This window comes from Equus asinus, chromosome 6 (assembly GCF_041296235.1).
Source record: "Equus asinus isolate D_3611 breed Donkey chromosome 6, EquAss-T2T_v2, whole genome shotgun sequence".
Taxonomy (NCBI): Eukaryota; Metazoa; Chordata; class Mammalia; order Perissodactyla; family Equidae; genus Equus; species Equus asinus.
Window position 1 is genome coordinate 66,414,950 of NC_091795.1, and position 22,467 is coordinate 66,437,416.

The 22,467-nt window shown below is 46.8% G+C and overlaps 1 protein-coding gene across 6 annotated transcripts in view; it reads left to right on the forward strand.

Annotated features, from left to right (window-relative positions):
• THADA (THADA armadillo repeat containing) overlaps positions 1-22,467 on the forward strand; it is a 307,081-nt gene that overhangs the window by 260,236 nt on the left and 24,378 nt on the right. For all 6 annotated transcript variants that reach the window (XR_006529036.2, XM_044772317.2, XM_070512173.1 and 3 more), the window contains 2 exons: positions 654-807; positions 3,768-3,899. Coding sequence is in view for 5 of the 6 variants with exons in the window: in XM_044772317.2 (XP_044628252.2) it covers positions 654-807; positions 3,768-3,899 (286 nt within the window). In the remaining variant the exon portion in view is untranslated. The remainder of the gene's footprint in view (positions 1-653; positions 808-3,767; positions 3,900-22,467) is intronic.

The following is a 22,467-nucleotide window of genomic DNA, read 5'->3' on the forward strand; positions in this document are numbered from 1 at the left end:
CCAAAAATCTGGGGTTCCATTACTAAAGCTGGAAGGAGTATCTGCTTATTGGGGACAAATATTATTTGCTGCCACAGTCTTTCCCCCAAATTTTGTCTTTATTGAAGTTACCAAATACACCAATGTTCTGAAAACCTGATTTGCATCAGAAAAGACTCAAAGAACTTGCTTGCTAGTTATAATGACTCCATATTACTGAAAGACAAGTCAGATTTTCTTCCCTGGGCTTGTTTATTTCACTCTAGTTGGGATGGAAAAGCAACTAAAAAAACCTTTCTTCCGACTGCAGTAAGAACTAATTTGCAGATCCAGTTTGGTGTACAGAGCTCATCTCTAATGCCCTGTCAGCCCCTGATGGCATCTTCTTTATTTTTTTTGAGGAAGATTAGCCCTGAGCTAACATCTGCTGCCAATCCTCCTCTTTTTGCTGAGGAAGACTGGCCCTGAGCTAACATCCGTGTCCATCTTCCTCCACTTTTTATATGTGGAACGCCTGCCACAGCATGGCTTGCCAAGCGGTGCCATGTCTGCACCCGGGATCCGAACCAGTGAACCCCGAGCCGCCGAAGTGGAACATGCAAACTTAACCACTGTGCCACCGGGCCGGCCCCATGATGGCATCTTCTGAACTGCTGTACACTTTGTGCTTTCAGACCAGAGACTCAGTAGTCCCTGAGCTGAAGCAGTGGGTTCAGCTGGTCGTCTCGTCCTGTGGAGATCATCTTCCTACAGAGTCCAGGCTGGCTGCTGCTGAAGTCCTCACCAGCACCACACCATTTTTCCTCACCAACCCCCATCCCATCCTTGGTAAGTGCGCTGAGCAGGGGGAAGTCCGTTGTACCAAATGCACTAAAAGCATGAATAGATATTCTAGGTTAAAAAAAGAAGTGAAGATGAAAAATGACAGCGTGCACCATGCCTTTACATCTTTCAAATACATTCTCACCATCTTAGTTCCTACTCTAGTCATGTTTCACCAACAGCCTCTTAACTGGCCTCTTTTCTTTCCATCTTGTCCCCCAAGCCATGCTCCTTACACTTCCAAAACCCTCTGTGGTCTCTCTGAAATACAGATCTGATCATTTCACTCCACTACTTAAAGCCTTTGAGTGGCTTCCCATTGCCTTCAGGAGAAAATCTAAATACCCTTTAACGTGGCTCATAAGACCCTTCCTGTTTTGTGCCCTGCCCACCCCACCCTCCTCATTGGCCACCACTCCCCAACACAAGCCTTATGCATCACCGGTAGGGAACAGTTCTAAACAAACTGCTACTTGACGGACTTCTGTTTGTCTGTCAAGACTCAGCCTATGCGTCACCTCTCACAGGAAGCCTGTTGCAGTGATACTGGTGAGAAATGAATGGGTCAGTGTGAAGCCGTGGCATTGAAGAATAAGAAAGGACAGACTCAAAGGGCATTTAGGAAGTAGAGTCAATAGGACTTGGTGTTGAGGTTAATGTAAAAGAAAGATTCAAGGATGACTTCCAGGCTCCCAGCTTCAGTGACTAGAAAGACTGCCAGTTCCTTTCACTGAAGTTAGTTTTAAGTTTAAGGCATCTTTGGGACATAAAGGTAGAGAAATTTTGAAATCAGATGCATGTATGGATCTTAGCTGCTCTCCAACCATGTTCTCCACTTTCTGTCTCTTTCCTCTCTGCCACTCCCTGTCCTTCAAGAGTAATAATTAGGAAAGAGCACATGTTAATGGTGTTTGAGAAAACCAAGCTTTAGGAGATCATAAGGAATTGAAAAAGCATGGGGGTTTTTGTTCTGTTTCATTTTACTTTTTAAGATTTTTTAAAAATTGTGGTATTTTGTTTTGTTTGTTTTTAAGCATAGGGTTTAATAAAAGGAAAACCTGGCACCTAAAGCCGTGCTCAGTCCTGACCCTGTCCTCTGCTGCCGTCTTACCCCTGTGTTATTGGGCCGTGACTCTCTTCCGTCCTTTACTGGGATGCTATTTTTGTCCGCCTCTTCCATGCCCCACTCAGGAGACTGAGCCATGGTCCGTGCATCCAGGGAGCTTTCAGTGTAGTCATACTGAAAGGAGTTACAGAGTAAAGCAAAGAATTGCTTTTTTAGATGGTGAGATTCCAATTTTAAGTGTTATTGGAGTTCAGACCAATGAAGTCTTACGTGTCTGGTTCTCTCTGGGAGACAAAGTTGTCTTTGATATCCTTTTCATTCTTTCTTCTAAGTGACTTCCAGGTGTTTTTCTTACACCCAAACGGGCTAAAAAGGAACCTTCTCTGTGACTTAATTGTTGGACCCAGAGGAATAAGCAAAGGTTTATAAACTTTGGTGAAGCTTCTCCAGTGTGTTTAATAGCATTTTGCAGCACATTTTCTGGGTATCTTTGGCCACTCTAACCCAGCTCAAATCAGGAAAAGGGGTGTGGAATAACCTGGAATTCTGAGTGAAATTGAGTCCTGGGCAAAAGCCATTGGTTCATAATTAATTGCCAGAGCTGGTTATAGCACTATAGGCATCGAGGAAGGAAGTCAGTGGTAGCTGATAGCCCGCGAGAACATGAAAAATAGGTACAGAACTGAGAGACAAAGGACATAAAAGCACAGGGGGACAAGTCAAGGACAGAACAAAGTCATTTAAGATAAAAGAAAAATTGAAATGGACTAAGGAGTGGAGATTGAGTATCTTGGGGCTATAAATGACCATGTTTAAGAGGAAAATATTAAACCCTAGAGAACAATTAGAATGTATAGATTCTGAAAGACTGAGTAAAATTTAAAGCCAGAGTTATATTAGAAAAGAGAGAAGGAAACCGCAGAGGGAGCCGTTGCTGTTCTTGGTATGACTAAAGCATTGGTGACTCTGATAACAAGTTCTCCGCGGACAGACGAGGGAGAGGGTAGGTGAAGAAGAGTTCTTAGCACAGGGCTGGTTCCCCATTGACAGGTGAGGGATGTGGAGTGCTGGTCTTCTGTGGCCCTCCATTGCGACCTTCCACAAGGCTGGGCCCACCCCCCTGGACAACGTGTATTCTTTCTTTGAGGCCCTGCCCACCTCTCACCTCCCTCCTGAAGTCTGCCTCAGTTAACAGCAGTCCACTGTGATCTTTCGCTGTTGGGAGCCATGGCCACACATTTCCATCCCTGACTTCTCTTCGCCTTGCATTCTTGACTTGATGTTCCTTTCAGTTGCTCAGGTGCAGACACTGTCTTTCCCTTGTCTCTCGTCCACAGCAGCACCTAGCAGAGGGACTAGACAGTGTCCCAGCCCAGGGGTAATGGCTGCCAGATAGTGGGCCCCACATAGACATGGAACAGGCTGGTGCTTTATAGTGGTTCCTTGCCATTTTTTGGTTCTTGCTCCCCAAAGTGTAATCTTGATTGAAAATTTGCTTTCAGAATTTATAAGCTCACTCAAATCAACAGTCACTCAGATCAACACTGGACTAGTTTCCCCAAAGCACTCTTGAACATAAAGTTTCATTCCTGAGAATCGTGAGTCATTGTGGACAGCTGGGCCCAGGGCCTTTGTCAGTCACACTGCACCTTCTGGGGCTGGTTGCCTCCAGAAGCCGTCTCCCCTCAAAAAAAAAAAAGAGACATTTCCAAACCTGCTTCCCTAGGGCCTGTCTCTTCTGGTGTTCTTACTCTCGGGTCTTGCTTTCTTGCAATACCCAGAAAAAAGGACTGGCTATTGCTCATTAAATACTGCTCTCCCTGACCGAGGATTGAAGTGGCGTTTGTACCTGCCTGTAAATTGCAGCCTAGGTAATTCTTATTCCTTCTGGTGTTCTTAGGACTGCAGGATACACTCGCACTCTGGAGGTGTGTCTTCACCCTCCTGCAGAGTGAGGAGCAAGCCGTCAGAGACGCAGCCACGGAAACCGTGACAACCGCCATGTCACAAGAAAACACCTGCCAGTCAACAGGTACCTTATTCTCCTTCTGCAATGCCTTATGGCTCTTGGACAGGGGTTGGTACACTTCTTCTATAAAGGGCCAGCGAGTGAATATTTCAGGCTTTTTTGGTCCTCCAGTCTTTGTCTCAACTCTGCCGTTTTAGTGGAGGAGCAACCATAAACAGTAGGTAAACAAGAGGGCATGACTGTGTTCCAACAAAACTTTATTTACAAAAGCTGGCAGCTGCCCAGATATGATCTGCTAGCCACATCCCATCATAGAGAAGAACTTTTTCAAAGATAGAAATCTAATAAACAGTGTCTTCTGTTAGTTACATTATCACCCCTTTTAAGTAAGACCAAGTCTTGATTATCTGTGTGGTTACCTAACCCAGGAATCATAGATCCATCATTTTGTTCCTCCATGAGTTTTCACACGTGACAGAAACAGGTGAGTGTAAGTCAAGTTCTCCTCTTTGTGCCTTGGCTCCTCCTTTGGTGGCAACATTAACCCAGGAGGCAGGAGGGGAGTGGAAAGAGGAGGAGCCTAGACAGGTAGTTATGAGCTCATAGCCATGCAGCTGGTAATATGAGCTATTCCAGCCCTGGGCCCTGGTCATCTGTGTGTGATGGCAAATGCCCAGGAAGCAAAAGGGGACTGCTGGCTTTGGAAAATGGGCTGCTTGGTGGAAGGGACAGGAGGCAGGTGGAGTAGAAGCAAAGTCATACCTCTGGACATGTGGCCATCTGGGAGGGTCCCCACTTTGGCGGACTTGTATTCCCTGCACTTGGGACTGGATGTCAAGAAAGATCTCTGGGTCAGCCATCCCAAAGAGAAGCAAGAACACCATTTTGAGGCAAGAGGTCATAGGCCGAGCAAAGAAGTTTACCTTTATGGAGAGCAGAATGGGAGGGGAAATAGCCATACAGTGTTTGTAACTGATTCAGGGCCCCTCAGCCCCGTGGCTAGGGTTGCAGTCCCTGGAAGCTTCCCTCAGAACGTGTGAACTTCCCCGTACCTGAGTCCTCCTTTATAATGGTCTGGGTACTTTTCTCTGCCAGTATGGAAGATGCTAATTTTTAAATAATCTCTCAGTGATACTCCTCCGGAGCAAGTTTAGCCAGGATCAGTCCTGCCTCTCAGAGGGAAAACATGCAGACTGGTGTTGTGAATGATGTACAGGCAGCTTTCTCTTCACTCCCAAAATCAGAGTTCCTGGATATCTGAAATTCTGCCATTAGTGATTCATTCCTTTTTCCAGTTGTGCGTTTTCCTTAGAAAGAGACACAGAGCACCCAGCGAGTACTCAGTAAATATTTGGTGGAACATAGTACTCACTAGATTTCTCTAGGACCCTCTCCACCAAAGATGGGAAGATGATTTCATAATGGAATTCACAGGAAGAGTTCTTCCCTCCTAATCTTTGTAGTCTTTGCCCTACTACCATTATTTTTTAAAGAATTGTTCCAAATTCATTTTTAGTTAAACTATATTACCATATTCTCCCTCCTCCTGGTTTGAATTTTTTCTCAAGAAGTCAAAATCATTAATTATATATTGAGTGCCTTTTACATGTAAAATTCCATGTGTGAATGCCTCTGAGGGAATAATAAATATAGAAAGCTACTTGTCTATCTTTGTATTCCTCAACTTGGTCTATAAAAAAGGACTTAAGGTATAAAAAGACAAGAATTCTATAATAACTAAGTGTAGTATGTTACCCTGGACCAGATCCCGTACTGGAGGGGTGAAAAGTCATACAGGAAATTATTAGAATAACTGACAACATTAAAATACTGGCTGTAGATTAAAATCAATGTTAAGTTTCCTGAATTTGATAACTATACTGTGGTTTTGTAAGAGAATATTTTTGTTCTTAGGAAATACACAACTTAAATATTAAGGGGTAAAGAGGCCTGCAACTTACTCTCAAATTGTTCAGAAAAAATAAAACTATGTGTGCATATAAATAGTAAACACAGATACGGAGTTGCTATACTTGCATCTTTTCTGTATGTTTGAAATTATTTCAAATAAAATATTTTTTTAAAAATCCTGTTCCACAACTGGAAAAGACCAACACAGTGTATATATTGATTGACCATCTGACTGGCTTATCAACAATTCAGCCCCCAGTGTGACTCCTTTCTCCTAAATTATATGAGAACACCCTGCCTCCTCCCCACTTTTTTACTCATTTTGAAATTTTTGTTGTTGTTGTTGTTTTTTACTGAGCTAACATCTGTTGCCAATCTTCCTCTTTTTACTTGAGGAAGATTCACCCTGAGCTAATATCCGTGCCAGTCTCCCTCTATTTCGTATGTGTGTCACCTCCACAGCATGGCAGCTGACGAGTGGTATAGGTCTGCAACCAAGAACCAAATCTGGACCGCTGAAGCGGAGTGTGCCAAACTTAACCCCTAGGCCATGGGGCTGGCCCCAACTCATTTTGAGTTAATTTTTACATCCAAAAAAGCAAACTCAAGCCAGGTTCCTCAAAATCGAAGATCTCAGCAACATAACATCACTGGGTGGGGACACTTGTTCAGCACATCCCCATGTGTTCTCTGTTCAGCCTGAGAGTAACACTTACACAGAAGCTCATTATACAGCTTGATTTGCTTAAGCCAAAAATACACGTCTTTCTGCCATAGACTGAATAGCAGCTGAGGACTGAGGATCACCCCTGCTCTCTCGCTTTAGTCAGAAGTTTAACCAGCTGATTTATCAGAACAATATTATCTTGTTTTGACATCTATCAAGGATATCAAGCAGCTGATGGTAATTTTTCATATTCTTTCAGCATACAGGGACTTCGTAGAATACGCTACTAATGGTTTACTCTTTGGTGTTCCAAGTTAGTCATCACTTGAAAACTTGAAAATGCATGTCATTAATTTTGTCCCCTAATTGGTGGCTTAATAAATGCCACAGTAAAATAATATTACTAAATTATGTTAATATTTAGTATCTTTGAGAAAGCTAAATGTTGTTAAAATAAATTAATTCTTACTTTTCTTCCTAAGAAAAAAACATGAGGGCCCCCTGCCTCTGCGGTCTCATTGTGTAAATGAGGGCTGGATGCAGACAGAGAGAGCTTTGCACTCAGATTCTCTAACAGCCTGTGGGAGACATGGGGACGTGTGAGCTGCACTGTGATGGTGGGGCCTAGGGAGGTTCCTGAGAGTGGAGCTGGCCCAAAAAAAGGGATAAATGGGACAAAAATGAGAGCATCGACACTGAAGGAGCCAAAACTTGGGTTTGGGGGAGCTCGGGAGCTGACTGGGGAACAGCAGGTGGACTTGTGTGGCCAAAACACAGGCTGAGGCCAGGGGAGTGGGGTGGAGATAAAGCTAGAAAGGCAGGGGTGCCCACACTTGGGATGACTTTGAATGCCAAGCCACAGGCCTCCATCTGTAGGTGACGTAAGGCTGGAGAGGGCTTTAAATAGGGGAGTAATGTTGCCAGAAACATGTGTTTGAGGAGCTCTTCCTGGCAGCAGTATGTGTGAGATGGATCAGGCTAGGGTGAGTGAGGGAAATTTCAAGGCAGGGAGACCAACCGGGCGCTGGTAGCGATAGTCCTCCTGAGCTGCCGTCAGTGGTGATGGAGTGGAGAGAGCGTGGGGGATAGATTCAACAGGATTTGGGGGCTGGTGCTTGTGGGAAGTGGGAGAGAAGGGAGAGCAGAGATGACTTCAAGCTTTCAAACCTGTGAGGTGTCCAGGGGAAATACCTGGATTTGCCTCCGGCACTGAGGTAGCAGTTGGGCTGTGGCGTTCCAGGAAGTGAAACTACCAGGAATCGAGAAAGGCACTCAGAGGCCACAAGTCATTGTGATCTGGGACACAGCATTCCTTAGACCTTGGAGAGATCAGCAGTGGAAACTGAGAGGGCGAAAGGGCACCTTTATCTGCTGTAGGAACACAATGAACTGTCCGGCTCTGTCCTATCCTCTCCAGCACACTGCCCAGTTATCCTGGGAGCCACAACAGTCCTTAACAGGGCAAGTTATTGGTCCCAGTGGGCACTGGCTAGAAACTGTCGAAGAAGAGGCAAACATTAAACCCGTCATTCAGACAGCATCACCCCACCATGTCGCCTTGCACACAGTCGGCTTTTGGTATAGATTTGTGATGTGAGTGAGTCAGTGGTTCTGGAAGGCCTGGAGAAAATAACTCCATGTTTAGATAGCCCTGGTGAGGATGGATCTGTTGTTCACTTTTTTGCCTGCTGATTTCTCCTGCTGTCCTCTGCACTGCTTCACCCCACATGGTCACCTGGAAGGTGAAATTCACAGCCTGTTGACAACTCTCTGAGTACCACCTGAGGCTCCCTCAGCTTTGGAAGTACGACTTAAGGAAGCCCCAGCGATGGGACCCTCTCCGCCCCTTATCTCCCCAGTCCTCTGTGCCAATCATAGAGCGAGCACACCAAGAGGAACAGAAGAAATGGCATTTCCAGGACTCAAGAGTAGGGGACTGAAAGTTGCAGCTAGGATAAGAAAGTACGTGAGCAGGACTCCACTGGGGCTCCACCTTTCTCCTTTCCCTGCTCTGACTTGACTTAAAGCCTTGAAATACTCTGGAAAGAGCTCTGGTTTCAAGAGCAGCACTCAAGGAGGTCAGCTCTGCCGCTCCCACTTCCCTGGGCCACCCCTTTCCACCCGAGCCCCTCACTCCTGTCTGTCTCATATGCTGTATCAGGATTTCACGTCAGATTTCATTTGAACAAGCGCTTCCCTGTGAGGGAAAACTAACCTGGACAATATTTCAATTTAAACCACTAAATCTGTGTGATTCTCCAGTTAGGCAGACAGAGTGCTGGGTGCAAGCAGCAGGGGAGGAATCTGTGAAGGAACAAACTTTAACAGGCTGCTTTCGGAGAAAGAGAGGATGAAAAAACACCTTAAAAAAAAAACAACCACTTAGAGGGCTAGAAGATGGCCATATTTCAGCAACCGGGGTTACCGTAGCCTGTCCTGCCAGCAGGAGTGTCTGGAGCCTTTTCTCTGTGTAGAGCCCTCTGGCTCGGATGCCGGCTCTCTGGTAGGTTTAAGTTGATATGCTGCAGAGTCAGACTTGAGGAATCCAGACAGATGGCACAGACCTGAGGGGTCCGGCAAAGACGGCCAGATCTGGAGGCCCCACGTGGAACCCCACATGCCCACCTAGCAGAGGTGGGGATGTCTGTGAGCTGGAAGAGACTGGGTGGGAGAGGCCATGGGGGTGGGGCGGGCGGCAGGAGGCTGGCTTTCTGAACCCCCTCCGCCGGCTCCGCGCCCTCCCCAGCGTGGGGTCTCCCTCCCTCCTCCTCCGCCTTCAGCTAGGGTACCTCCTGATTCAGGTGGCCTCCTCCCTTTCCTCATTTTCAATTGAGAGATTCACAAAAAAGTTTCTGAGGACCAGCAGTCGGTTTTAGCTGATGCAGGCTAAGAAAGAGAAGCCAGTTCACGAGGAATTTTGAGGGACTCCAGACCTCAAACCCACTGTCAATTTTTAAGAAAGAAAGAGAGAAACACCTGGAGGAAGGGAGAGAGAAGCAAGCGCGCATGCCCTTGCGCATGCGCACAGCGGGTGGTTTTTTTTTCCTTGGGGGGCGGGCAGCCAGTGGTTCAGATCCTTTGCTCCCGGCAGCCGCCTTACCTGCAGAAAGTCATGTCAAACCTGCTCATCGTGCCACATATAAATATTTAGTGGTGACGCGTTAAATCCCACGTTTTCTACAACACCCCAGGCGTTCAGGATCTCTTTCTCTGAACCTCTGTGGCATTTGATTATTGTATCACCCTAAATGGGCATGGTTTTCTACTCTTTTATTATTTTCTCTTTCATGTGGTTTATTTAGTTTTATCTTCCCAGCTAGCCCATGAGCTTAAAGACTATCTTCTATTAGGTACACAGTAGGTGCTCAATCTGGGTTGATGGACCTAACAGTCGTTAGTTGTCTCAGGAAGTTCCCAGTTCCCTAAGGAGGTTAGAGCACCCTTTAAAACAAGAGAGAGCTCCAGCACAGGCAGACTGACCCTCCCTTTGAGAACCAGCTCAAGGGGCACTGGTTTTCATTGCTTCCTACAAACTGGAGTGGCAGTCCTTCTGAGTGACTCACTGTCTGGGTCTCGTAGGCTAAGAATTGGCAGCCTTGTAGTATTTGGCCCTTCCTCACTCTTACCTCTCAGGTCTGGGTCTCACACTGCAGGGCCAGGGAGCCAGCCTGGGGCTACAGGGGCCATGGCCCTGGGTTAACCAGGAAACACCACAGGAACCTCTGTGCTTGGTATTAGGACATGTAGAGACTCTGGAATAACAATGGAGCTTAGCAGGGAGGTGGAAGAGTGGAAGCAGGAGCAGCGTGTAGAAAAATTGAGACTCAGAGGTTAGAGAATGGGGCGGGCAGGAGGCAAGTGGCATTGTAGGGCTGAGTTGAAATAGTCATATAGCCCAGGGCAAGGTGAAGAAGAAAGGATTCAGTGCCTGCTTAATTTCCCCAAAAATATGTTCCTCCCTCCCCACCTACATGCACACCCTACCCCCTCGCGCACACACACACACAGAGCCCAAGAGCGTGAGAATGTGAACACGTCTCACAGGCTCCGACCCTTGAGCAAGCAGGGAGGGGTGCCGGTCACCGTGACGTTACACAGAGGCCCCACAGTGACCGCCCAGTCAGCAAAGCCCTGGGCCTCTGGGACTTCACGCTGAGTCACAGACAGTTCCACCCCCAAAACCTCTAGAGCTGCCCACCCAGCCACACACCCAGTGGGAGGCCCAGTGCTTTTTCCAATTCCTGCAGGGTCACGGGGTCAGGTCCTGGAAGAAGGGCTCTCGAGTATGCCTCCCTACTCCCTCTCCTTTCCAACAGGTTCTTTCCTAATCTGCTCAGATACTCTGCGTCTTCTGTGCTGAGGTACCGGAGCCTGGCCCCAGGCTGGGTTATAGAGGGCCTTTGAGCTCCGTGAGTGTAATCTTCTATGTATGTACCAAGTTCCTTTTTTCTGGAAAAGAGTAACCCAGAAAGTTAAGAATCACTGCATTAGAATGTACTGTCATACCTGCCTTCAGGCCTGACCTACGTTCCTCTTAGGACAAGCTAAACTTATTTGCCTCTCTCATTTATTTGCGCGTATTTTTAAATTCTAAATTGTTTTCTCACTCCTTCCTAGATGATCCACAGCTTTTTCTCTTACTGTTTAGGTATGAGGCAAAAAGCGGTGACATCAAGCATATTCATTCATTCACCAAGTATTTACAGAGTGCCTGTCTGCCAGGCTTGTTTCACGTGCCAGTCCAAGCTCCTGTTGTCTCTCACCTGGACTTCTGCAAAGCCCTCCAGCCAAGTCTCCCTGCTCTGCCCTTGTCTGCCTGCAGTCCCTTGTCCAGGTCACTGTTAAAGGGCTCTTCTTAGGGAGTAGGTCAGATGATGCTCTCCTGCTCAGAACTCAATCTCAGCCTCAGTGTCGTCTGCACAGAGAGCCTGCCTTGACCACTCAGTTTACAGTAGCCACTCAATCCTGCTGTTACTCCACCCTGCTGCTTTAATTCTCTGCATAGTCTTTTCACTATTCTATCATTTCACTGTTTATTTATTTTGTGATTTCTGTCTGTTTTGCTTGCTGCTGTATTCCCAGAACCTGGCACATAATAGACACTCAACAAACATCACTGGTGGATGATCACTTGGATGCAGGAATGGAGGAATATATCAATCACAGTAGTCAACCTAAAGCAGGGGAGGTGGAGCTATTTGGATTCTCTGTTGTGAAATTGCCCTGGGGCAGTTGATTCCTTGTTATGGCAGATTAAATCAACTACTGTATGCCCTACCTCTTCCCAGAGATGTTAATTCAACACAGAGTTGATGGAGCATCTACTAAGACTAGGCCACCGTGGCACATCCTGGACTAACGCCACCTCTCCCTCACTGTTCCACCCCGTCCCATGCTGGATGGAATTTCTTGAGCAAGAGTTTCATCCACAGGGGCCCATGGGCCTAGCAAGGGGCTGGCAAGTGCCCAGCAGGCAAGACTTTCAGGTGATCATCAGGCCCTGGTCAGGGGACTGGGCCAGTGCCAAATGAGGCCATGTGGGAGGCAAAGGTTGGTGGCAGCAGCTCTGAGAATGGGGGCCCCTTGCTCCTGAGGCCCCTGTCTGGCAGTCTGTTCCCCACTCTAAGGAGGCCAGTCGGGGGTGGGGGGGGGGGCAGAGAACGTTACCCTGTCGATGCTCCTGCTTCATTTCGTCTCTTTAATCCTCACAGCCACTCTGAGATCTTTTACTATTTTCTCCATTTTAAATATGAATAACCTGAGATTCAGCGAGTTGAAGTAATGGACTCAGTCAAGGTCCTGTGGAAGAGAAGCATCAAGCTGGAATTGGAGCGAAGGTGCCTGTGGTGACAGAGGCCTCGCACTTTCTGCATCTCTGCTGAGACAGGAAAAGGAGTCCTGACCCAGCCTCTAGGTTTGGAGCCTACGAGTTAATAGAAGGGAGACACTGACGTCCTCTAAACTCACTGATGTGTTGGAAAGGAAGACATAACCCAAGAAAATGGAGTGGGGACCCAAGAGCTCAGAGAAACAGAGCTTGCCCTGGGGAAGGGGATAGAAGTTGTGGCGGCCAGGGTGGTTGCAGCCAGAGATGGCAGAAGGCCCTACTATGAGGCTGATTACATCCCGATTTTCCAGTCCCTTTCCGAGAGGAAGGGAATCACTAACTTGAGGCTTCTAAGCCTCTAATTTACCTATGTGGAAACTGAGGCCCAGCAAAGGTATATGATTTTCCCAGTGTCACGTAATTAGTGGGGAAATGAGGTCTAACACAGACCCACTGAGACACGGAACTGCACTTCCCTCTACTGCTCCTCAAGCCTTGATTGGCAGAAAGGAAGTGACAGAAATGTCGGGGTACCCGCTAAGAGTAATCCAGACTCCCGGGTTGGAGAGAACCCGTTGGGGTGAGATGGGTGCTGCAGGGTAAGGGCAGAAGAAATGGAAGACTGCCTTGGAGAGAGGGCTTGGAGGAGCTCCAGCATCACATGGGTGGGAAGAACAGAGTGTTCTATGAAACCAGGCATCTCCCAGCAATAAAACCACACCCTGAAGTCAGCCCTGAGATTTGGCGGCCTTGCTCCCTCCTGGGCCCCTCTCCCAGGGCCGCCTGGGTGTTCATCTGTATTGTCAGCAGTGTTCCAGAGGAGAAAACACAAGAAATTAGGAATTGTGATCCTAACTCTTAAGTGACCCTCTGGCATTGCCTAGATGGAGGGCAAGGGAAATGGCTGTGGAAGGAAGGTGGCTGGGCAGGAACTAGTTCTCTGTTTTCTCATTCCTTCAAAATGACGATGCGTGATCAAGGCAGAAGCCATTGTTCCCCTCCCCCAGCTTCAGGAGGCTGTCTCTGTGGAGCCCCAGTTACCGTGTATCAAATTGCCTTCCCATCAGTTGCCATCCCAGGAACCTGGGCCCTTGACGCTCACCTGCGTCTCAGCGAGTGCGTCACTGGCAGCTGGGCCCCGATGTGCAAAAGCAGATGCAAACTAATTCTCTGGTCTTAAATCTGGGAGCAGGTTGCCACTGCCATTGAGTACCCTGGCTGGACCTGGTTGCTAGGGTGATGGGATTGTTTCCACGGCCTCCCAGTGACTAAGCCCCAGAGAGACAACAACAGGCTCCTCTCGAGGAAATGAGGGTCATTTTTGCATCATTTTGCTTCCATTGTTGCTGCTCCTGAAAGCCAGGCTTCCTGGGCCCAAGGTGACTGACCGCCATGGGTGATGGTAAGCCCACAGTCTGGGGCTTAGGCCGTCTGACACTGACGTGTCTGGCAGGTTTTGTGTTCCCTCTTAGTCAGGGCAAGCCCAGTGCCTGGAGATCCTCACTCTCTGCTCATGGCCTCAGCTGTCCTTTTCCGTGCTTTCCTTTTCTGACTCAGGAGCCTTCACTCCTCAGCTAGGCCATGTGAGGCTGCAGGATTCCTCTTTTCACTGTTGCAAGCAGTCTTTCCTTTTGAACCTAAGCCAGTTTCAAGAGTTAGGGTCACCTCCCTGTCAGGGATGACCAGGTGGGCCCCCATCCCATTCACTCCTGGGCTGCCTAGGATGCCTGAGGAGTCCTGCTGCCCCGCAGCACCTGCCCCATCCCCACCCCAGCCTAAGGCCTGACTCCTCAGGGAATGCCCTTCCTGCACACTCTATCCATGCCTCTCTTCGGGCACTGACCTGTGCCCTTTGCCCACCCAAGTCCATTCACGTACAGACTTGCCAGAAGACTGATCTTCTTCCTCCAGTCCCAACAACCAAATGATTGTCAAACCCAGACTGTTAGAACAGAGCTGCTTGCCCAGGAAAGTACATCTGGCCACCAGAGTAGCCCCTCATTCTTCAGCATCCTGTTATCCCAGGAGGTGTGATGGGTGACGTCAGAGACCTGTAAAGCTCTCATCCTGCCCACGAAACCCTCCAAGTTCTGTTCTCAGCTCTCTCAGAGTGATAGCCTGGGCTTCCTTGTTCCTACTGCTCTTTTTTGACTGCAAGAATCCACATGGCAGGAGCTTATAGGCAGAAGAACAGAATGGGAGGTGGTTCAGTAATTCAGCTTTTCAAAAGTGATTTCTTTTGAGGCTGGTCTGCAGGAGCAAAGGCAGAGAGCATCAAGTGAGAATCAGAGACAAAGATTGGCCTTGACAGCAGCTTGCCGTCTCTCTCTGTCTGTCTCTCTGTCTCTCTCTTTCCGTCTCCACCCTCCATTCCCCCTCCAGCTTAAGTACTCAAGTTATTGGAGTACAGCCAAGGATCTTAGTTTGGGGCATATCTTGAAATGGACTTTCTGATGTATTTTTGGGGGGTTTCAAGCGTGAAACAGCTGGTGTTTTAGTTGGGATATAGATTTGGCACCTGTAACACAGAGACCCAAATTAGCAGCTTATTTCTCCCTCCTCACATAAAAGGCTCAGTGGACTGCTGTGGTGGTCCCCAACAATTAGGGACCCACACCTTCTTTCTTGCTGCTCTTGCCATTTTCACTAGGCCCCTTCCCTCTCATGGTCCAGTGTGGCAGTTCCAGCTCCCACTGCCGTGTCCACGATCCAGTGAGCAGGAAGGAGAGAAGGGAGAGGCCCACCTGGAAGTGGCATACGCCACTTCCAGCAGTGTCTCATCAGCAGGACTTAGTCATGTGCCACGTGGCTCAGCAAAGGAGGCTCAGAAATAGGGTTTTGAGCTAAGTGGACACATGCGCAGCTAAAAAGTCTATTTCTGTATAAGGAGGGAAGGATGGATTTGGGGAGATAGGACCTTCACTTCTCGCCATTTCCCAGCTTCTTGTTTTCACACAGGTGTTAATTACCGAGTTCCTGGAAAGTTGTGGCTGGTTACTAAGAGCTGGGGACACAGAGATAAATAAGGTAGAGCCTCTGGCCTTAAAGTGTTGAGAGTCTACCCTCAAATGTTGTTCCACCTAAAATCAACAGGTTTCTCTTTATTTGCATCCAAATTATTTTTTTTAGCAACACACGTGGCCAATTTTATAAGAAAAGGGAGTAATCAATAAGAATTTTGATCTAAATTTTTTCACTAACTTTCAGTTTCCTTTCTTATCTCCATTACATTTCCTAGGATCACACACATCACCTAAAATGCAAAACAACTTTATTGGGAAGCAAGACTGCAAGCCTTGCAATTACATTACCCATAGCTAGAATTTACTATAAAGATAGCTCTGTAATGCAGAGGTGGGGGAGACCATGCTTAAAAGAGACTCAAGAATGGGGAAATGGAGGAGAGAGTCCAGCGGTCATCTCTTTACGTAGACCCTGCCCGTTCCCGCCTCTCTGCTCTTGCCATAAAGGCCTGGTGTGTCCTCCTCCACCTGCATAAATGGTGCTGGTTCTACAAGGCCCAGCCCCGGGCCTTCCTTTCCCACAAAGCCTTCCAGGCCTTTGTATTCTCTTTCCTTTTGTCAGACCCACACTCTTTAGCTCTTACATTGTTGCTTGGTTATGATCCCACCCACACTGTAAGCAGGAATCTCCATCACCACAAAGCTGGGCATGTTAAATTCTCAAGTAGGTCACGTCAGGCTGACACATTGCTCCTGAAGCATGGGCGACTTTGGAGATGGATGTGGACATGGGGTTTGAAGTGGGCAGCTCCCCTTAGGTCGGAGCCCCCTGCCCAGCCTCACAGTGAGCCCAGGGGCCCCTGTGATCCAGCACTGGGCTCTTGGGGTCAGCTTAGACAGGGATGGATTGTCAGGGGCTCCCCAAGCAGTCCAGTCCTGTCGTACCAGAAAATGAAATTCTCTTCTTTTAAAAGCCACCCGTAGAACATAATGGTTCTGCTTCAAAGTCGCAATGTGTTAATGTTTTTCAAAAGAAAAAAAGATCAGATTCTTGTCCTCTTCTCCTTAATCTGTTCCAAATGAGAGCTTTGAGGCGGAAAGCTCCCCAGAACCTACACTGCTAAGCAGATTGATGTCTGCCCTGGAGTGGGGCTGGGGTGGGGAGTGGGGCTAGGGAAGTATATGGAGCCTGACATGAAAGGTTCGGTGTGTGTTGAGGAAAGGATTCGGATTGTTTTCAGGTTTTGAGTTACAGCTTGGGTGTGTTTGAAGACGCGGAGTCGAGCGGCGCCTGGACCCACAGCCTTTGTGGGCTTTTCCTTCAGCTCCTCCTGCCTGGGCCGGTCCCTGTTAAAGATGCCTTGCTTGGCAGGCTGGCCGGGAAACCTTCGTTCATAAATAACTCCCCAGGGGAGACAGGAGTGATAACAGACGTTTTAAGTGGGAGCCGAGCAGCCTTAAGCACTTAGGAAGGACTGTGCACACGTCTCGGCCCTGGAATTCTCCTTGCCAAGGCACGTGAGCGCTCTTCCAGTTTTCAGTCTGCTAACTCTAATTTTATTATTTCTCTAACCTCTCTAACCAGCGGGGTGATGGAGGCTCTGATTGAGTCCTGTTTTTATTTTTCACACTCTATTTTTATACTTTGAAGCTGTGGTTATAAACTATACACTCAAAAATGTTGGCTCTGCACCCACAAGACCCAGGAGGCTGTCCAGATGCGCAGTGTCAGGGCTGCTCCCAGCAGCGCCCCTGCCCCCACCCCTGGCCTTTCCAGGAGGGATGCGTGAGACAGGGAGACAGCAGTTGCTGTAAGAGACTGGTCCAATCATGAGAATTCTGGCCATGTATTTTAGATTTGACTCAGAAATTGGCAGGAATATTTTTCTGGTGGCTTCCCAAGCTCACAGTGAGGGGTCAGAACCCTTAGAAGCAGAAGTCCCAGTCTCAGATAAAAGGCTCCTTCATCTCCATATGTACAGTTCTGCTGGCCCCCATCTTCCTTTACCTCCATGTGGAAGGTGTGTGCAGCATGGCACTCAGGTAAAAACAATGCCAGCAAAGCAGGCTCATTGGCTTCCTTCACGCCTTTTGCTGGAAATGGTTGTTGCGTTCACGTTCCTGGAGAACTCAGAGAATGGGCATGAGAGATGCTCCCAAGGGCTGACCTTCCCCTGTTCTTCTCCTGCCAGTTCCTCTTGCCTTCTCCTTTTCCCCAAGCTCCTCCCTGCTGTTCCCTTCCTCCAACCAGAATAGATTTAAGAGTCTCCTGACGGTGTTTCCACCTTGGCCTCAAGCAGCACTGGGTCTTTTTGAACAGACGTGTCCATAAATCTGAGATTGTTTTCCATCTTTGAGAAAGCCGCTTCTATCAGCAAGTCATTAGTCACATGTGAGGGGAAGGGAAAAGTTCACCAAACTTCAAGCTTTAATTTCTTTTCTATTTTACAACCTCCACTCCCCAGCCACCACAGAAACTTAAAAAATCAGTCCCAGTAGGCATTGTACCCCGTGACATAACCTGCTAAAATCAAGGTGAGCCACCTGGGAATGGGGTGGGAGGGGAGAGTGAGGGTAGGTTTGCCCAGATTGGGGCTGGCTGGATCTACCCATGGGGGCAAATAATATCAGTCTAAGAGAACTGAAAATCCACTCTTCTCATTTTAGAGCAGTGCATTTGGTGGGTAGGGAGATTTAGGGAGATGGGTGATATTTGTAATGAAAGGCTTAACTTAGCTGTTACTATAAATTAAAAAAAGGGAATATAATATGTTAGAGCTAATGAGCTAGAATATACTCCACGTCCAAGTTATATTAGCCAAAGGAGAGATGGAGGGAGAGTGAATTTGGAGCAGATGGGAAGAGAAAGCAGGAAGGGGAGCAGGGCCAGAGAAACAGGTTCCCAGTCAAGGACCTGGCTCTTTCTGCTTTGTCATCCTCAGCCTGTCGGCTTTGACCTGCTTATTCTCATGGTGACAAGATGGCTGTTGCACCTTCAGATATCACCCCAACATTCAAGGTAGGAAGGAAGGAGCAAGAACATAACGTTTTCTTATCACAAGGTTCTTTTTATTCAGGAAGAAAATATATCCTCCAAATCCCCCAGCAGATCTCTCTCTGTGTCTCCTTGCCAGATCCGGGTACGTGGCCGTCTTAGCTGCCAAGGTAGGCTGAGAGAGGAGGAAGGACGCAAAGGAGAACGAGGCAGAGCTAGGCACGTCACTGGCAGCTGGATGCATCGCCCCCAGAACAGAATTGGACTTCTGTTAGCAAGGAAGGAGGGGGGTGGCTGTTAGGTAGGCTACTAGACAAGGACTTGGTCTGTCCCCAGGGAGTGCCATGACATTTTGAGGGAACTATAAGTAGTCCAGCGTGAGGAGTGGAGAATTTGAGTGGGGTGGGGGAAGGACAAGAACTCAAAGTAGAGGGCCGGCCTGGTGGCACAGCGGTTAAGTGCTCACGTTCCCAGGTTCCACTTCTCGGCGGCCCGGGGTTCGCCAATTTGGATCCTGGGTGTGGACATGGCACCACTTGGCAAGTCATGCTGTGGTAGGCATGCCACATATAAAATAGAGGAAGATGGGCATGAATGTGAGCTCAGGGCTAGTCTTCCTCAGCGAGAAGAGGAGGATTGGCAGCAGTTAGCTCAGGGCTAATCTTCCTCAAAAAAAAAAAAAGAATAAGAAAAAAAAAAGAACTCAAACTAGAGAGGTGAGGGCCAGATCTTCAAAGCCAAGAATGCTCTGCTGATGGCTTGGCTCTCTACTGGAGCCTTCCCAGGCTCTAAGAAGGAAATTGAAGAAATCATTACACATTACCCAGAGCAGGGGAGGGGATGCCAGTGCCCCCTAACGCAATGGTTTTCACACTTCAGTGTGTACACAGATCACCTGAGGACCTTGTGAAAATGAGCTTCCGATTCAGTAGGTCTAGGGAGGACCTGAGATTCCAGAGTTCTCATAAAGTCCCAGGTGATGGTGATGCAGCTGGTCAACAGACCATACTCAGTCGCAAGACCCTAAAGGATATCTCTTGGGAAATAAATGTCCAAATGTGTTTGTTAAGCATTTTAATGTAACTACTAATATAACTGAAATAGGAATTAAGACTCAAATCATTAAAGGAAGGAAGACAATAACTCTTAGGTTGAATTTTCCCCCCAAAATAGGCAAAATCTGATGTATCTTTTGGTAATCCTGATAGCTACATGTAACAAAAAGCCAAACAAACCATAGTTTAAATACAGTGGAAGTTTCTTTCCCTCTCTCTCAAGTAAAAGCAGTCCATTAGGAGGAGTCCCGGCTGGTGGGCAGCTCTCAGTCGTGAGGGCCTCAGGCCCCAGGCGTTTCCCATCTTTCTGATTCACTATCCTGGCACCTGGCTTCCATCCTCAGTCACCTTTTGGTCCCAGGTGGCTGCTAGAAGCATTCGCCATCCTGTCCTCACTGCAGACGAGAAAGGAGAACAGCAAAGAGCTTGAGCCCTCTCCCTTTTAAGGAACCCTCCCAAAGTCCCATGAAACACTTCTCTACCTCTCATTGGCTACAACTTAATCATATGGCCATATTTAGCTGCAAGATGTGCAAAGAAATGTGTTCTTTTGGCCTGGGCACATTACCTAGAGTTCTCTTACTAAGGAGGAAGGGAGCACATCTAGCTATATGTCACTTTGATACAAGAGAGACACGGAAAGTGATGTGGAATGGTTGAAAATTAAGGGATGAACAAAACTATTCCAGGCAAATGGCAACAGAAAGAAAGCAGGGGTGTCAATAGTAATATTAGGCAAACTAAAATCTCAGACAAAAGGTAGGAAGATGGGCAAGAAGGGAAGCATTGGATAATGATAAAAGGTGTGATCCACAAAGAAGATGTAACAGGCATAAACCTTTATACATCAGGGAAAATAGCATCAAAATATACCTCCCACTCCAAAAAACACTATAAGAAATATTAGAAAGAAATTGTTAAAGTTACCACCATAGTAGGATACTTTAACCTACCTTTCTCAGAATTTATAAGGTCAAGCAGACCAAACATAAATAAGATTATAAAGGATTTGAATGACATATGTAAAAGCTTGGATATGTATAAACTTTGTATTCTAAAGACATAAAATAAGCATCCATTTCAAATAACTATATAATATTTACAAAAATTGATTATATTTTGGGTCACCAAGAAAATGTCAATTCCATGAAGTAGTAATCTTTCTAGGCCACATTCTGACCAAATTGCCAGCAAACTAGAAATTTAGAATAAAAATGTAACAGCAAAATACCACTTGGATATTTATACACAGTCTTCTAATAAGTTATGCCAATGACAAAACAAAAATTGAAAACTCGGGACCGGCCCCATGGCTGAGTGGTTAAGTTCGCTGTCAGCCAGGATTGGTAAGGCTGTAAAGGAACAGGCAAGATCATAGCTGATGGGACGGTAAATTGTTCATTTTTAGAGGGCGTTTAATGGTATCTATGGAAATTTTAAATGTATATGCCAATTGATCCAGTAATTGCACGTTTAGGAATTTATCCTAGAGAAATATGTGCACATGTGCAAAGATATATGTACATGGTTATTCCTTTCAACACTGTTTATAGCAGGAAAAGAAGGAGCAACTTAAATGTCCATCAAAGGATTAGTTAAATAAACTTTGATACATCCACATACCATGCGGCAGTTAAAAATAACAGTAAATCTATACGAACTGACTTGCAAAGGTGTCCATGATACATCGTTACCTGAAAAAAGCAAGTAGTGGTACAGAATATATGGAATGATTCCATTTTAAGCTATAATAATAGTTGTTATTATTATATATAAAAATACATAATTTTTTTAAGTCTAGAAGGTCATATATTAAGAATTACAGTTTCTGGTGCCTCCAGGATGCGTCAAGGAGCATAAATGCATGAACTGGCTGGCTGTGCAGTTAGAGTGAATAGTCAGGGTCATGGGGAACTGAAAAGCTCTGCTGTCTCACTTGTAGCCAATTGTTGCGATTTGTTATGTTTCCAGGTTGCCCCAGAGTCCATGGATCAGGACTTGGCAACAGCAACTCTGTTTCAGCCCCAAGATGGCCTCTTGGCCCCTTAGCAAGGGCAGTTGCTGTGGCCCCGTGAACATCACTTTGGGTCCTCTTCAACAAGTGCTGAGTGAACCTGGAGCTTCTAGTTGAGGGCAGCTGCATTGTCCCTCTCCCCTGAGCATGATGGCATGGTTTCAGTCAGGTCACTTGGAAAGTTACAGTGATTAAAATGGAGTTGAAGATTTTTTTTAGCATCCTAGAACTTATGGACTGTGTTTTGTTTTGGCTTTACTTGTTTCTTAGTGTTCTGCAAGCTTGCTGTCCTCTTCAGAACCTCCAGAATTTTCCAGAATCTTCAGGAAGCCCCACACAGGCCAAGTTACCCACAATCCCAATGTAACCCTGTGTAGAGTTACTTTTTAGCCTCTATAACCCTTGGCAGGAAGAGGGGCCAACATAGTCTCAGGAGGAGAATAGCAGGAAATAAACAGCTCAAGGAGGAGAAAACTTGAGGATTGATATCCCCTAGTTGCTGATTTCTATCCTGCTTAGTATAATCTCTGCTGCTTCACTCCTCATTTCCAAAAGTGACCTTTGACTTGATTTCCCTTGACTCTCAGTGTAAATATTGGCCTGGTCGTGGAGGCTCCCGTCCAAAGAATGGCTTAACCTCCAGTATAGGGTTGTCAGATTTTGCAAATAAAAATACAGGACACCTAGTTAAATCTGAGTTTCAGATAAACCACAAATAATTTTTTGTATAAGTATGCCGTCTTGTTTAATCTGGCAACTCATCTCCCGATGGGCTTGTGTGGGTCCCCACTCCAAGGGGGCATCTGGAAGTTTAAGGGTGAAGATCAGGAGGTATTGTAAGGAATAGTTACCCTCTAATAAGCCTTGCCCGGGGCATTACAAATCACCTCACCCACAGAATCTGCTGAATACCCCCCTTTTCGTGTCTCCTCCTTCCCCTCACTCACATCCCTACTTCTGAGCTTGGGCCTCACTTCCTGCCTCTGGGCTTGCTCTCTTTCAGTCTGTGGCTTTCCCCTACCCTCACCTCTCCACCTCCTTTTTCCTCATTTTGCTCTCACTGGTCCATAACATGTAATTATTTGAGTGTTGGTTGTAATTACTGAACAAGGTTTTATGTTCCTTGCTTTAATTTAAATAGCAGGGGAATGTAACTTTTGTGTGTGTTTCATTTTCCTTTTATTGATAGGTGGCCTTAA